Source organism: Aquarana catesbeiana, linkage group LG08, assembly GCF_042186555.1.
Source record: "Aquarana catesbeiana isolate 2022-GZ linkage group LG08, ASM4218655v1, whole genome shotgun sequence".
Classification (NCBI taxonomy): Eukaryota; Metazoa; Chordata; class Amphibia; order Anura; family Ranidae; genus Aquarana; species Aquarana catesbeiana.
In genome coordinates this window covers 15,987,477-16,004,224 of record NC_133331.1, presented here as the reverse complement: position 1 = coordinate 16,004,224, position 16,748 = coordinate 15,987,477, and the positions used below count along the sequence as shown (strand labels likewise).

The window sequence follows — 16,748 nt, the reverse complement described above, 5'->3', positions numbered from 1 at the left end:
GCCATCTCATATAAATACTCCTCTTGGCCAGGCGCCTACTACTTGGATTTTGGTAAGAGGCCATCTCACATAATTGATTCTCTTTGGCCAAGTACCCACTACATGGATATTGGTAAGAATCCATCTAATCTATTTTTTTTTCTCTCTGGCAAGGTACCTACAACTTGGGTTTTGGCAAGAGACCATGTCATATAATTACTTCTCTCTGGCAAGGTGCCTACAACTTGGATTTTGGTAAGGGGCCATCTCATATAAATACTTCTCTTGGCCAGGTGCCTACAACTTGGATTTTGGTAAGAGGCCATCTCACATAATTAATTCTCTTTGGCCAAGTAACCACTACATGGATATTGGTAAGAATTCAACTAATCTTATTTTTTTCTCTCTGGCAAGGTACCTACAAATTGGGTTTTGGCAAGAGACCATGTCATATAATTACTTCTCTCTGGCAAGGTGCCTACTACTACTTGTATTGTGGTACGAGAGCATCTCACATCAATTATTATGATTTACTAAGTGGCTGAAATTGTTTCTGTTGCTGCTTATTATGTGTCATTATATTTATTTGGCTTTATTAAGACACAACCTGGTAATTAAAAATACATTTTGTTTTACCATTTTTTTTGGTTCTCTTAGTTTTTTTTTTGTTTTTGTTTAGTTTTTAGTACAACTGTCAAAAATATATTTAAATAATATCACTGTTTGAGAATGACATGTGATTCAATGTGCTAACAAAAAAACCCTTTCCTCTGCTCTCTATGTTCTTGGATCTCTACCAGTTTGGCAGTAGAAATCTCTTCATCGCAGGATTAGGAGTTTCCTATTGAGCTTTTCTTTCTTCGATGCAAGCTTTTCCAAGAATCTAACCGGCGTGGGGTACAAATTCCTAAGTCTCTCGACATTCCAGCTTTCTACAGGTATTTCTAGATCTGCTTATGTAATGATTACATGTCCTGACTCCTGTACTGTACAGACTCTCTGCCATAAACTCTACTACAGGATCGTTTCAGGCTTATAACAAAGTCCACCTCCCAGTCGGAGCAGAAGGGAACGTCGTCTGGTTGCACTGCACATTCCCTTGTGTGAAGATGACCGGTGTGGGCATGCAATGTATGAAGCAAACCCGATACCTCGGCCCAAGAGCTTACTCCAAAATCACAGGACGGCTGAAGCTGAAATATGACGCTGTGATCATTGGAGGAGGTAAGAACGTTTGTGGAATGTTTCTGGATCTCCTCTCCTAGATATGTGTGTAGAGAGCTGGGAAATGTTCACATGGACTACTGGAATCCTTTGCACTTTGTTGTCAGGATGACTTTGTCACAGCAAGTGTGGATTATACATGGAGAAGGATTTTTTTTTTTTTTAGCCTTAGAAAGCTATGAGGATGTGGTGTGAGATCTGCAAAATTCCTTATAATTTATTGATTTCCTATCATTTCATGTATTTGTGCGCATTGTAACGTTGCTGTAGTCCCCGGAGGTCCTGTCTCTGTACATTGCTGAACAATATATGATCACTCCGTAAATCACTAATGATAAAAGAGTGGAAATTAACCACTTAAGGACCTGAAGGATTTGCCCCCCTTAATGACCAGGCCATTTTTTTTTTTTTGCGAAACGGCACTGCGTCGCTTTAACTGACAATTGCGCGGTCGTACGGCGCTGTGCCCAAACAAAATGTATGTCCCTTTTTTTCCCCACAAATAGAAATTTCTTTTGGTGTTTCGTTTGGTGTTTATTTGCTGTTTGATTTTTTTGCGCTATAAACAAAAAAAAGCGTCAATTTTGAAAAAAAAAAAACATTTTTTACTTTTTGCTACAATAAATATACCCAAAAAAAAAAATGTCTTCATCAGTTTAGGCCAATATGTATTCTTCTACATATTTTTGGTATATAAAAAAAAAAATCGCAATAAGACGTTATAGCGTCTACAAAATAAGGGATAGGTTTATGGCAATTTTTATTATTCATTTTTTTTTTTTTTTTTACTAGTAATGGCGGTGATCAGCGATTTTTAGCGGGACTGCGGCGTTGCATCGGACACTTTTGACACTTTTTTTTTGGGACCACTGACATTTATACAGCGATCAGAACTAAAAATAGCCACTGATTACTATATAAATGTCACTGGCAGGGAAGGGGTTAACACTAAGGGGGTGATCAAGGGGTTAAGTGTTCCCTAGGGAGGTGTTTCTAACTGGGGGGGGGGGAGTGTACTGACTGGGAGTAGAGAGAGATCTGCTGTTCCTGATCACTAGAAACAGAAGATCTCTCTCTACTTCCCTGACAGAATGGGGATCTTTGTGTTTACTTTGACAGATCCCCGTTCTGGCTCTCTGAGGAGCGATCGCGGGTCACCAGCGGACATCGCAGCCGCCGGCCGCGCGCGTCGGCTCCAGCGCTGCGGGCAGCGCGCACCCATACCTCCCAACATTTTGAGATGGGAATGAGGGACACCTACTAACAAATGTATGTAGGCATAAGACACGCCCCCCTGCCACACCCCCTTAAAGGAGAATTAACCAAAAAAAAACGTTAAATAAATCCACAAGGACTTTTTTTACCACTACTATTCCTTTATATTGGCTTTGAAAATGTACAAATGTAGTAATTTAGAAATCAGATGAAAGGTTTAGCAATGGGAAACACTTTTTGAAAGATAAAAAGTGCATTTTATATAAAACTATATAGATCAGACCAAAATGAGGGACAAATGAGGAGGGAAGAGGGACATTACTCCAAATCAGGGACAGTTGGGAGCTATATGCGCACCCCCTATAAGTCTTAAGGCGACCGATGTGCACCTACGGCAATTCGCGCCATGCCAACCTCCCGCAGTATAATGACGGCGGCTGGTCGGCAAGCGGTTAAACTGATTTTACGGCAGCCGAGTCCCCTTTCTTGGGCCTCAACTTCACAGGAGTTTCCTTTCATCATTGATTTGGGATTTTTCTTCCTGTTTCCAATCTATCCTAAACAGAGCTGCTTTCTATTTGGACATATTTCATTTGACACGAATGTTTGGTGACATTTCTATTCTACAACCTCTTGATTTTCAAACGGTGTCCTTTGTAAGGAAGATTAACGTTCTACAGCCAGGAAGCCTGTGAAAATATACAGATGATAGAAAACACACTTTATACATAAGGCTGCTAGTTGGATATTATCTAGGAACATGAAGACTTTTTAATCACTTGCAGACCAGGACTTTTCTGGCACTCTTTGTTTACAAGTTTAAGCAATGGTTCACACACCTCCCAACTTTTTGAGATGGGAATCAGGGACACCTATCAGCAAAAGTATGCAGGCATAGGACACACCCCTGGCCACGCCCCCTTAAAGGAGAATTGTAAAAAAAAAAAAAAAAAAAGAGTGGTTAAACCCATAAGTGCTTTTTTTTGCCACTACTATTCCTTTATATTGGTTTTTCGGAATTTACAAATGCAGCAATTTAGAAATCAGATGAAAGGTTTAGCACTGGAAAACACTTTTTGATAGATAAAAAGTGCATTTTATATACATTTTATATACATTTTATATACATCTATATAGATCAGACCAAAATGAGGGATAAATGAGGAGGAATGATGGACAGGGGGACATTGCTCCAAATCAGGGACAGTCCCTCGAAATCAGGGACAGTTGGGAGCTGTGGGTTCAAACCGACAGCGGGATTGAAATCGTGCGGGTTCAGCTGACGTGTCAGTCCCGAATTCGGGGGGGGGGGCGATTTTCAGAGACATCCGTGCCGGTTCCTGCACAGATATCTATACAAATCGCACACCGAAACTGCCAAAAGTAGTACAAAAACTGCTTTTGAGAATTCGGACGGCGCCATTGCCGGCAACTGCTGCTGATTTGGCACGCAACTTGACATGTCAAATAGCATGCCAAATCGCATCAATGTGAACCTAGGCTTAAAGAGGAAGTAAATCCTGATGGGTTTTACCTCCTCTTTTTTCCCCTGCAAAGTAAAAGCATAATGGGCTAGTTTGCATCGCATGCTAGCCCATTATGTGCCACTTACCTGCAATCAAAGCCAGCGTTGTCCCTGCTGGTGGGCGCATCCATCTTCGCTCCTCTTCCTTTGCAGGGCTGCAGACTGCGGCTCTGTGACTGGCCGGGGTCGCGTGAGGTCACTCCCAGAGCCGTCCAGTCACGGCACTTGGTAGTAAAGAAACGGCACGGAGAGGACATTTCTTTACAGCGCACGCGCCAATGACATTCGGCGCACTACAAGGTAAATATCTCCTAAACAGCTCACGTTTAGGAGATATTTACAGTACCTATAGGTAAGCCTTATTATAGGCTTACCTATACTGTAGGTACAACTTCCGCATTGTGGGTATACAACCACTTTAATCCAGTATTTTTTGCTAGAAAATTACTTACAACTCCCAAATATATATATATATATATATATATTAAGCAGAGACCCTAGGGAATAAAAGTTGCCATTTTTTAGGTCACACAGTATTTGCTCAGCGTTTTTTCAAACACAATTTTTTTGGAAAAAATGCATTTTAATCAAAAAAAAAAAGAAAAAAAAAACACATTATACTGTATACCCCATTTTTTTTGTATAATGTGGAAGATGACGTTACGCCGAGTAAAAAGATACCTAACACGTCACGTCTTAAAATTGCACCCGCTCATGGAATGGCGACAAACTACGATACGTAAAAATCTCCATAGACAACGTTTTAAACGCCTTTACAGGTTACCTGTTCAGAGTTACAGAGAAGGGCTAGCACTAGAATTATTGCTCTCGCTCTAACGTTTGCGGCGATACCTCACGTGTGTGGTGCGAACACCGTTTTACATATGTGTGCCCACTTACTTATGCGTTTGCTTCTGTGCACGGAGGGATGGGGGTGCTTTAAATAATTTTTATTCTTATTTATTTCACCTTTTAATTCTACACTGTTTCTTTAAGGTTTTTTTTTATCACTTTTATTCTTATTACAAGAAATGTAAACATTCCTTGTAATAGAAATAAGAAGGACAAGTCTCTCCTTTACTTTTAAAGGCAAAAGATAATAAAAAAAAAAAAAGATCTTTTGCTTTAAAAAAAAAGGGTGGGTTTACTTCCACCCTGAAGCAGAAGTGATGTCATAAGGTTGCTCCGGCTCTCCAAGGCAATAGAGGTGATCATACCCGGTCTTCTCTTTGATTGCCTGTTTGACCACCCGGCGGCACCGTCGGATTGTTTCTCGGGCGAGCTGGCAGAAACGGTAAGCACAAAAAATACCGGCGAGCAGTGAGGGGGGGGGGGGGCAGGGGCGGACTGACCATTGAGCCACTCGGGCACTGCCCGAGGGCCCCCAGGCCACTAGGGGGCCCCATCAGGGTTGCCAGCCTCAGTAAAACCAGGGACAGTATGTATAAATCTGTGTTTTTTTTACATCTGTCTGTGTATACTGTGTGTACATGTGTGTGTAAACTGTGTGATTGTATACTGTGTGTGTGTATACTGTGTGTACATGTATGTGTAAACTGTGTGATTGTATACTGTGTGTGTGTATACTGTGTGTACATGTGTGTGTAAACTGTGTGATTGTATACTGTGTGTGTGTATACTGTGTGTACATGTATGTGTAAACTGTGTGATTGTATACTGTGTGTGTGTGTACTGTGTGGCCCCATAATCTCTGATTGCCTGGGGGCCCCATAATCTCCTGTTGCCCGGGGGCCCCATGAGTTATCAGTCCACCCCTGGGGGGGGGTCCTCTCCTTTCCGCTTTAGAAAGCAGCGCATGAGCCACTCAGAACCCTTTCAAGTGAAAGACTAAAAAAAAACAATACCAGGGTTATGGCTGATAGCTTCATCCATAATACTGGTAAACCACTTGCACACGGCAGCGTATATACAGTAGACACTATGTTGTCAAAAGTATTGGGACACCTGCCTTTTACACGCACATGAACTCTAATGGCGTCTTAGTCCGTAGGGTTTAATATTGAGTTTAGGAGTGTGTCTTCGGGAATGTTTGACCATTCTTCCAGAAGAACATTTGTGAGGTCAGGCACTGACGATGGAAGAGAAGGCCTGGCTCGTACTCTGCGCTCTAATTCATCCTAAAAGTGTTCTATCAGGTTGAGGTCAGGTCAAGTTCTTCCACCCCAAACTCGCTCATCCATGTCTTTATGGACCTTGCTTTGTGCACTGGTGAGCAGTCATGTTGGAACAAAAAGGGATGCCAAGAAGGGATGCCTCAATCTGTTCTCACAAGGTTTGAAATTGTCCAAAATGTCTTGGTATGCTGACGCGTTAAGAGTTCCCTTCACTGGAACTAAGGGGCCAAGCCCAACCCCTGAAAAACAACCCCCACACCATAATCCCCCCTCCACCAAATGATTTGGACCAGTGCACAAAGCAAGGTCCATAAGGACATGGATGAGCGAGTTTGGGGGAACAACCTTCTGGGACCAGAAGCAGTGTGAAAGGGGCCTAAGTGGTTAACATTGGCTTTTTAGCTGACAAGTCATAATATGTGGCAACACCGTTAGAAAGATAATTGTAGACGGTTTGGCAATACGCCCAGAAAATGTTTACACAATATAATCATAAATACTGATAAATATGTCTGGCATATAATTGGAACTAACTTTAAGATTGTACAAATACACAGATATATACTTTAAGAAGATGTGTATTACTAACAGGTCTTATTAAGCATGACAAACATAGGTGTATAAATAATTCTATGAAAGTGGGTTTGTCTTTAACTACTTCAATACCAGGCACCATTCCTGCCCAGGCCAATTTTCAGCTTTCAACGCTGTCATTATTTAAATGACAATTGCGCGGTCGTGCTACACTGTACCCAAATAAAATTTTTATGATTTTGTTCCCACAAATAGAGATTTCTTTTGGTGGTATTTGATCACCTCTGCAGTTTTTATTTTTTGCTAAACAAATAAAAAAAGACCGAAATTTTTGAAAAAAAAATGTCTTTTCTTCGTTTCTGTTATAAAATTTTGTAAAAAAGTACGTTTTCTCCTTTTCTGATGGGCACTGATAAGCTGCACTGACAGGCACTGATAAGGCGGCACTGATGAGATGGCACTGAAGAGGTGGCACTGATAGGCACTGATGGGTGGCACTGATATGCAGCACTGACGGGCATTGATAGGTGGCACTGATGGGCACTCATAGGTGGCACTGATAGGTGACACTGATGGGCACTGAAAGGCTGCACTGATGGGTACTTATGGGTGGCACTGATAGTTGGCACTGATAGGCGGCACTGATAAATTGCACTGATAGGCATCACTGATGGCACTGACAGGCATTTTTAATGGGCACTTATTGCCAGCTGCCTGGGCACTGATTGGCATATCCCTGGTGGTCTAGGGTGGCATACCTGGTGGTCCTGTGTGGTGGCCATCCCTGGTGGTCCTGGGTGGGCATCCGCGGGGGGGCTGTGCTGATAAACAATCAGCAAAGACCCCCCCTGTCAGGAGAGCCGCCGACCGGCTCTCCTCTAGTCGCGTCTGTCAGACGCTAGTAAGGAAAAGCCGATCAACGGCTCTTCCTGTTTACATGGTGATCTGCCGTGATTGGCAGGCTGATCATGTGGTAAAGAGCCTCCGTCAGAGGCTGTTTACTTAAATCGGTGTAGCGGTGTGTCAGACTGACACGCCGCAACACCGATCACCGCGCTGTGCACCCCCCACCGGCGCACGCCGGCAGTTATCCTGAAAGGCGTCACATGACGTCCAGTCCGGATAACTGAACCACCGCCCGGCCTTCATTATAGGCCGGGCGGGAAGTGGTAAATGATGACAAGCAATGGGTGGACATTTTTCTATTGGCTTAATGTTGTAAACATTACCCAGTCCTATCCTGATAATATATTGTATTTAAGATACTGAACCAAGAAATAAAAGACGAGTGATGCATTATTCTGTGTCCGTGTCTTGACTGCAGCCTACATTGCTCCCCGCAGGGCTCTGTGTGTGTGGAAGGGAGAATAACTTGTAAGTCAGGTTGTAGTATTCTTTCACCTCTGGCTTGTAGTAATAGTAGGCTGTTGATCAGAACATTAACAGATTTATTGTGGTGAAAAGACAAATGGCAACTCACATTGTGACAGTTACAATCAGGCGGATCACATTGTAAGGACTTCCTCATCTAATCTGTCTTCCAGCCTTGACGTCCGGACTTTCCAGGCTGCAAAATTTTAGAAGAGGCTCCCATCCCAGATGCATGAGCTGACCGCTCACTGATTACATACTAAAAGTGCCATTTCTTCTTACCATGTGAGTTGCTAATTTAACTAGTGTTTCTCAGTACATTTTATGCTGCACTTAGTTTGTCGCCCCCTGGTGTGTTCTCTTGGTCCTACAGGTGTAGCCATGCATCCACCCAGTGTTCCTATCCTGGTCTGAGGAATCCCTATTGATGTGAGACTGTCAATCGCATACCCCCCAACATTTTGAGATGGGAATGAGGGACACCTACTAACAAACATATGAAGGCATAGGACACGCCCCCTGTCACACCCTCTTAAAGGAGAATTAACCTAAAAAAAGGTTAATTAAATCCACAAGGACTTTTTTTTACCACTACTATCCCTTTATATTGGCTTCTAAAATGTACAAATGCAGCAATTTAGAAATTGGATGAAAGGTTTAGCACTTTGAAACACTTTCTGAAAGACAAAAAGTGCATTTTATATACAACTATAGAGATCAGACCAAAATGAGGGACAAATGAGGTGGAATGAGGGACAGAGGGACATTGCTCCAAATCAGGGACAGTTGGGAGCTATGCAATCGGATATGATGAGCCTGATTTTAACTGTCACAATGTGAGTTGCCATTTGTCTTTTCACCACAACAACTCTGGTAATATACTACATTCATCTGTTCTTCTTGTCTGTTTGCCTAGATCAGGGCTTTTTCTCAGTGGGAACGTGGGGGGGGGGTTGGGGGTTTGGGGGACGCAGTTCCGGCACCTCCACCACTGACACTGAATGTATGTAATGGCAAGGTTTGCTGGAGAGTCTATGATGTTGGCTGCTGGGGGATGTATTTTTGCATGGAGGTCTATTGTTGCTAAGGGGGTGTCTTATGTTGCTGAGGGGTCAGCTGCTGCTGAGAAGGATCTTCTGTTGAGGGAGAGGTCTATTGTTTCTTGCTGCTGGAACATTTGTTGTTGCTGCTGGTGGTCTATTGTTGCTGGGGTGGGACTTTTGTTGCTGAGGTAGTATTTTGTAACGGGGGCTCATTGTTGCTGAGGGGATGGTTATAATGTTGTGTGAGTGATCTATTGTTGTGGGGGGGGGGTGTATTGTTTCTGGGACGGGGTCTTTTGTTGCTGGGTGGATATATTGTTGCTGCGGGGATCTATTATTGCTGGGGGGATCTGTTGTTGATGGGTCACGGTCTATTGTTGCTGGGGGGGGGTGTCTATTGTTGATGAGTGGATATGTTATGGCTGGGGGGGATCTAGTGTGGCTGGGATGGGGGTCTATTGTTGCTGGGGTGGGGTCTACTGTTGCTGGCTGCAGGGGATATTTTTTACTGCTTTTTTTTTGTTATCATTAACAAATTGCATACAAATTACTTAGCATCACAAAATAATACTTGTATTTGCTAAAAAAGGTGGTACTGGGAGGTGTTTAAGGGGTGGAGCCAAGGGATGGTACTCGGAGGTGGGTGGGGGGGTGGAGACAAGGGGTGACTCAAACGTGGTGGGGGGGGGGTTCCTGCCCCTATTCTCTGAGAAAAAAACTATGGCCTTGAGATACTTCAGTCTTTTTCAGAGGTGCTGCATCTGGAGCATTGAGATCAGCGGGAAGTTACCCTGAAAGTATCAACTGGACTCTGTGAACGTTTTGCTGTTCTGCATAGACATTCATTTACACACAACACAATCAAAAGAGGAGGGGACCTGTGTCCCATAATGCTCTTCTGGAAAAGAATTCCAAAGTCCAAAATCCTATTTTCTAGATAGTTACATAGTTACATAGTAGGTGAGGTTGAAAAAAGACACAAGTCCATCAAGTCCAACCTATGTGTGTGATTATGTGTCAGTATTGCTTTGTATATCCCTGTATGTTGTGGTCATTCAGGTGCTTATCATTTATTAAGGGACACAGGATATGAAGCATCCAGGGACATTGGGATGTCCAAAAGCAGTCCAATTGAGGGACGGGCAACAGAGCAACAAAATGCTAACAAGCTCACAATTACCAACAGGTTAACAGAGGGGGCTCAACAGAGCCGCCTGCAGAACCTTACAACCAAAGTCAGCATTAGCTGAGGCCTGAACATCCACCTGGTAAAACCTAATGAACGTATGGACAGGAGACCAGATAGCAGACTTTTGAGCAGCGCTCCCTAAGACCACTCTCAGGGGAGCTTTTCACCCAGCCACAAGGGGAGCCCTCTCATCACTCTCAGCCCTCTCATCCCCAACACTGTTAGCAGATCGCAAGCTGGCCAGGCCACAGTAATGCTGCCCTTGTGCTTATAATCCACCATCATATGACACAGATACATCATCATATGACACCAGGGATGTCTTTAAGGCAGGGACCAAGAAAATTTTTGCCCAGGGTCCAAACGATATTAAAGACAGCCCTGTATGACACACACTGCCCACAAGGGTACTCACAAAATTGCTGCTAGAGCAGGAATGCTTAATGTTCTCTGTGACCAGGTCACTGTAAGGCAGCAGGGAGCCCATAAAACCAAGAGGATCATAGATTTCACATAAGCACAGAGGCGATAGTGGGAAGGCAACAAGGTCTGTTCACTTCCAGAGGAAATGGTGTGTGTAGAACGAACAACATAGAGGGGACTCAAGAGCAGAAGGGCACCTAAGTGCCCATTGTAACACACAGCTCCCTTTCCTGCCACTGGATGCGTGGCCAAAGGTGTTGAAGCCAGATCCCCATGAATTAACCACCTAGGGGAATCTAGGATCGTATGCAATAACAGGCTTTCTGTATGCAAGAGCAGAAAGCCCTATTCATCCCAGATGGAGTCCAGAGAAGGCTCTGCAACACTCCCACCAGTTCAGCAGTGGTAAAAAGACCAGGTCCAGGGACCATGCCGCTACCACTAGTCTTGGTTCCTCCACAGGGTGTACCCCCAAAGGCAGCCAATCTCAACCATGGAACCCTAGGATTCCTCTAGAGGTTCCTAGGGGTTGCTTGAGTTCTGGCCTACTAACCCACAGCCTGATGATGTCTGCATAGTCCTAGGGCCAGTGCTACTTGGCAAAACCAGCACCATGACACCAATTGTCTTGTTTGGCTATTTGTAATGGTGGTCAGATCACCACTGTAAGGGTTGCATTCTCCAAGAATAAGAACTATGTACTGTACAACTGAAGACTTTTCCTTTAGGACAAGCTATGATGAAGTAGACTTAAGCATAAGTAGTATTCAGGACACCAGCCAGTGTCCCCTTTAATAGACCCACGGTTGACTATAACAAGGCACCAGAGGTGTAGCTAAAGCACAAGGTCCCCATGATCTCTCAGTGTCTGTACTCACAGGGCCCAAGGACAGATGGATGCCTCCTTACAATCATCCAAGTGATGCCCTCCAGTGATACCAGACCAATCTCCAAGCACCCAGGTCTCAGCATTCCCAACTCAGGTCGCTCACCTGAGGCCACCTTGTGCCTGCCTGTGCCTAGAGGGCAAAGTGCCTCCCTCAGGCTGGACTCCTCCACTCTGGGACGAGCTCTGTGTGCTCCTAGAATAAATACAGTCTCCCAGCCTGCCTTCAGAGCCTGCCTCTCTGGGATAAACAACAAAAAAGTGTGGCGCTGAACAATGTCATATAAAACTGTAAACAAGTCAATAGACAGTAAGGAGGATCAATTGTATCTGCTTTTAAGCATATAGTCCTCATATGAACTTCAAAGATACATAGTCTATATGGCAATATGTTAAGACAAAATATTGAAGACTTATATAGACATCTTGACTGAAAATCCGCTCACTACCACCAAGAGTTGAGGAGGCTTACCAGATGAGGTGGACCCAATGGGGCATACGCCGGATTGGGTCGGACAAGGCTTAGGTGGTGAGTGGCTGTATATACTCCAAGAAGGATGCGGTCTCACGAGTTTGTTGTATTCATCCAGATAATACCAGGAACTTGAGAGGTGTGCGCAATCTCCCGGATGTGGGAGGTCATGTAGATCTTAAGGAAGTGGTGGGGTGTTCCATAAGCAAACCGCTGGTTTCACAGTGACATCATCTGTGCAATTGCTGGTTGCAATGAGAGAGTCTGTTAGAGAATGTCTCTGTCTTCGCTTTCATTTAAACCATTATCTGAAAAGATACAGGGCTTTCTGGGTGGCATATGTATTGTTTCTCAACCAGAAATCCTGTGACCCCCTTGCTCAGGGAGGTCATACAGTGGGATAGCCTGGGGCTGTATCAATATTCATGCTGCCATCTTCATAGCTCCACACCTTTCATCCAAAAACTTTTCAAGTTGCCTGGATACTGTGGGAACTATTCAGCAGATATGCCGCAGCAGAGCACACAGGTCAGGCCTAATGAAATAATCACAGCTCACTGTCAGGGCTGGGCTCAGCCCTTTCTTCTCAGAGCTGACCGCTCAGCTGTCGGCTAATTGCCAGCTCCTATCTCTCCACAGTTACTCAGCTGTTGATGATATCCTGCTCGTCAGTCCTGCCTACTTAAGCCATTCAGCCCAGTGGATCTCTGCCTTCACCTTGGTCAACACCACTAGACTATCTCCTGCGTTCCTGTTTAAAGACTGGCTTTGCTGACATCCCTTCTGGCTCCAGATCCTGCTTGCTGTTCCACTACATTCATCCCTGACTGCTGGCTTGGCTGACTATCCATTTTGGTTACTTAACTTTGGCTTTGTTTTGACTACGTTTGTTCTTTTTACTTTTATTATTAAACAAGTATGATTTAACTGTACTTCTGTCTTGGTCTGATTTTATGGTTTATGACACTCACTGAGTACAGTGAGCCAAACTATGCTTTTAGCTACACAGAATTATAGCCACACCGCTTACAGCGTGGCAACTAAATGTAACTATCCAAAACAAACACTAGTATTATATTATTATTATACAGGATTTATATAGCACCAACAGCTTGCACAGTGCTTTACAATAAAAAGGGGGACAGTACGATTAAAATACAGTTCAATACAGAAGGAACAGGAGGACCCTGCTCATAGAGCTTACAATCTAAAGGGAGGGGGGAGGTGGTACAAAAGGTAATGGCTTCAGAGGATGATCTGATGGAGGAGACTCAAGTACAATTCTTAGGTGGAGGCGGGGTAGGCTTCCCTGAATAAGTGAGTTTTCAAGGATTGCCTAAAGGTGGACAGGGTAGGAGCTGACCGGACATACTAGGGCAGAGAGAGTTCCAGAGGATGGGAGAGGCTCTGTAGAAGTCCTGGAGCTGAGCATGGGAGAAGGTAACGAGAGAGCTAGAGAGCAGGAGGTCCTGGAGGTCAATGGAATCCCTGGGAGGGGAAAGGGGGCCCTGACCCCCCCCCCAACATTATGCTGTGCCCCACCATGTGTCCCCCCCAATTAAAAAAAAATGTATTTATTTTTTCACAAAAAGTCAATGTCTAAGAGGGAGAGCGTCCCCAGTCAGCTCCTGCGGGTGATTCCTCCCCCGTCCCTCTGCTCGCTGACACTGCATAATGCGAGCGCTCACATAACCATGGCCGCTCGATCTGCTCCCTCCCCTGCATCCTCATTGGCAGGGAGAAGAGCGAGTTGCAGGAAGGACTCCACCAAGACTCTCAGTTACTGAAAAAACAGACTGATTTCTCCCATCCTTAGGACAGGAGAACCAGCCTGTAAATTCCAAGAGATGCCAGACCAGCGCTGTCAATAGCAGGGGCAGGACAGCAAGAGGAGGCTGGGGAACCCCACAGTGGCAGAACACCAGGGCCCGGTGGCAAGACAACCTTAGCAACCCTGATAGTTCTCCCACTGCTTTGGACCCTTATATTTTCTTGGTATGCTGGTGGCATATATCTCTTGTTTTCTGCCACCCTGGGGGACCCCAATACAGTAGGAAGGGAGCTCACTGCAGAACATGTGAAAGGGCCCGTTGTGGGATTGTAGTAAAGGACCCCAGGATATATATATTTGCATTTTATAGTTGCCCCCCTACTTTTGTCCCTGTCCCCCCCTAAATATGAAAGCTGGAGATGCCACTGCCTGGGAGGAGCAGAGAGGACGTTTTGGGCGATATCTGCAGATGAGGTTGGTGACATAGCTGGGTGTGATGTGGATTGCCTTGTATGTTGTGGTTCAAATTTAAAATTATATACGTTGGGCTAGTGACAGCTAGTGGTGGGATTGGCAGAGGGGGGCATTAGTCACGGATCAGTTAGTAAGGTGTATTAGTCTGACGGCAGCATACTTATCTAACTTTCCTAGCACCTACCTAGGATGGTACTACATCCATATATTTTGAAATTAGTCATAGAACACCACTGGGAGCCTCCTGGTGTATTCTTCAAAGGAGAAGTTGGTTTGGTTGATCTTGAATCCTATATCTGCTCTGCACATACCCATGTTTTCCTTACTAGCACTGTCACAGCAGGAATGTCATTGCACAGACACCGGAGCCTGGGGGGGGGTGAAGAAGGACATGGAAATTACTAAGAAGAAGAATATTGGATTGTTCCCGTTATGAATTATTCTCTTCTTACATTTGCATTCCAATTTCTAATTTGCTCACCGCTGACCAGTTTTATTACATTATACGGCACTTGTATTACATTGGGTAGTGCATGTATTTCTCAATAAGATTACAAACTCCGAGAGAGGCAATAATTATTATTTTAGTTGCAACACCACAGTCAGGACGGCACAACATTTCACAGTAACGACATGGCTTGTGTTCAGGGATTGATCGGGGGGCCATGATTTTAGCCAAAATATGCAAATACAAAATGTTGGGCAGAATTACCACTGACTTTGTTTATATGGACCAATCTGTAAAGTTTGAATTATGGAAAAAAATCCTGCGAGCCACAATTATCCAGTGCCTTAATGGAAATTCAACCAAACAGCTACCCGGCTGCAGGCGCAGATCACGTATTCATGACCGTGCGATAAATGATATATGAAAAAAATGCGCCGCGCCTAGGGGTGTAACTGAATAACTGTAAATCTAAGTACAAATCATAGATAATAAAGCGTGCAAATCAAATAGAGCCTAAAGCTCTGATCACTTACTAAGATCACCTGCTGTGTGAGTCCTATGACCAAACACACTAAAAAATAACTAGTGCAATAAAACACAAAGTGCAATGTGCATAGAAAAACGTAATAAGATAAATATACAGTCCACAGTGATTAAAATATAATCATTCCTAATAAGGTGTATATGCTAAAAAATGTTACACATATGTAGATCCACTGTGATTAAAATGAAAAAGAAAAAAAATTAAATAAAACAATATATATATTCGTAAAACACAAACAGAGTAAATCAATCACATGCATGGGCGAATTGAAACTATAATCGCCCTAATAAAGGTGTTCAAATCACATCCGTGAAAGAATCTTCCAATCCAGTAACATAAAGTGACCAAGTTCAAATAAAAGTCAGTGTAATGGTGATGGTTCAAAGAAAAAGTTCCGGTTTTGAATCAAACGTGCCCAAAGAAAAACATGCTGTGAAGTGCCTTGGTGACCCCCAATGTGATTGCGCTCACCTTGGAGCGTGTGACACAGGTTTTAATTGTGTCAATACACGCTTTTGGAGCCACCCCTGGGCTCAGTATTAGGTACAGCTGATTCCCACACTAGATTCTTTATGGCTCCACTCACATCAGACCATATAAAAGAAAAAGGCTAATATAGTATAATACCGTAGGATACTTTTATTAAAATCACATCCAATCCCCACATGGGGTACTCACATTTATAAGGTGCTCATGTGCACCAAACATAACATAGGAAAAAACGGCTGTGCGGCGTGCTGCGGGGTGTGAGAGCTCCACAACCCAGCTCTGTGCTGATCGCTCCGTCCTGGCCCCTCCCCTACGCGTCTTCGACACAGGGAGTCACGTGTCTTCATCAGGGGGATATGATTGGATGGGCGCTCTACAGTTTAAATACCCTACCGGCGGCCATTTTGTGTAAGACCGCGGACATTAATATGCTGGGCTCCACTCCTCCTAGTGAATTTAAAGCCATTAACAGTGGCCATTTTGCGTGGGACCACAGACATGTATACAATGGGCTCCGCTTTGAATACTCACAGCACAAAAATAATGCATCTATACGAACTCCAAATATAACTATATCCTGTAATAAAAATATCCTGTAATAAAAATACCCAGGACGGAGCTAGGAAGGGATTGGAAACTCACACCGCTCAGCATACCCTCAAAATAAATAAATACTAGTAAACATGGAAATGACTGTAATGATGATTAATAAATAATATGCAGGCATAGTGCAGACATGGTGATTAAATGTATAAATGTATAACCTATCCTTTAGATAAACTCCATAAGAATATATGCTGGGAAACAACTACCCGTATCATCATAATAAAAAAAATAAAAAAAATCTTTAATAAAATAAAATTGGGTTTTAGGGCAAACTAAAAAAATTGGGTTTTATGGCAAGCTGATAAACGCCCTTTAATCGCATGATCTGCGAGTTGAATGTCATAATCGCATGGTATATGAATATAGATCAACATAGAAAACTAATTTTAAAACCTAGGTCAGGTTTATACATGCCCCACA

General features: G+C 43.7%; 1 protein-coding gene across 2 annotated transcripts in view; it reads left to right on the top strand.

Annotated features, from left to right (window-relative positions):
- Positions 1-393: 393 nt before the first annotated feature.
- The window catches only part of LOC141105602 (pyridine nucleotide-disulfide oxidoreductase domain-containing protein 2-like), a 127,533-nt gene continuing 111,178 nt past the window's right edge, over positions 394-16,748 (top strand). Inside the window, exons 1-3 of one of the 2 annotated variants that reach the window (XM_073595546.1) lie at positions 394-477; positions 780-917; positions 1,000-1,203. In XM_073595546.1, the coding sequence (XP_073451647.1) occupies positions 1,089-1,203 (115 nt within the window). In that variant the 5' untranslated portion in view covers positions 394-477; positions 780-917; positions 1,000-1,088. Of the gene's footprint in view, positions 478-764; positions 918-999; positions 1,204-16,748 lie in introns of those variants that run through there. The other variant, XM_073595547.1, reaches the window with a different exon arrangement.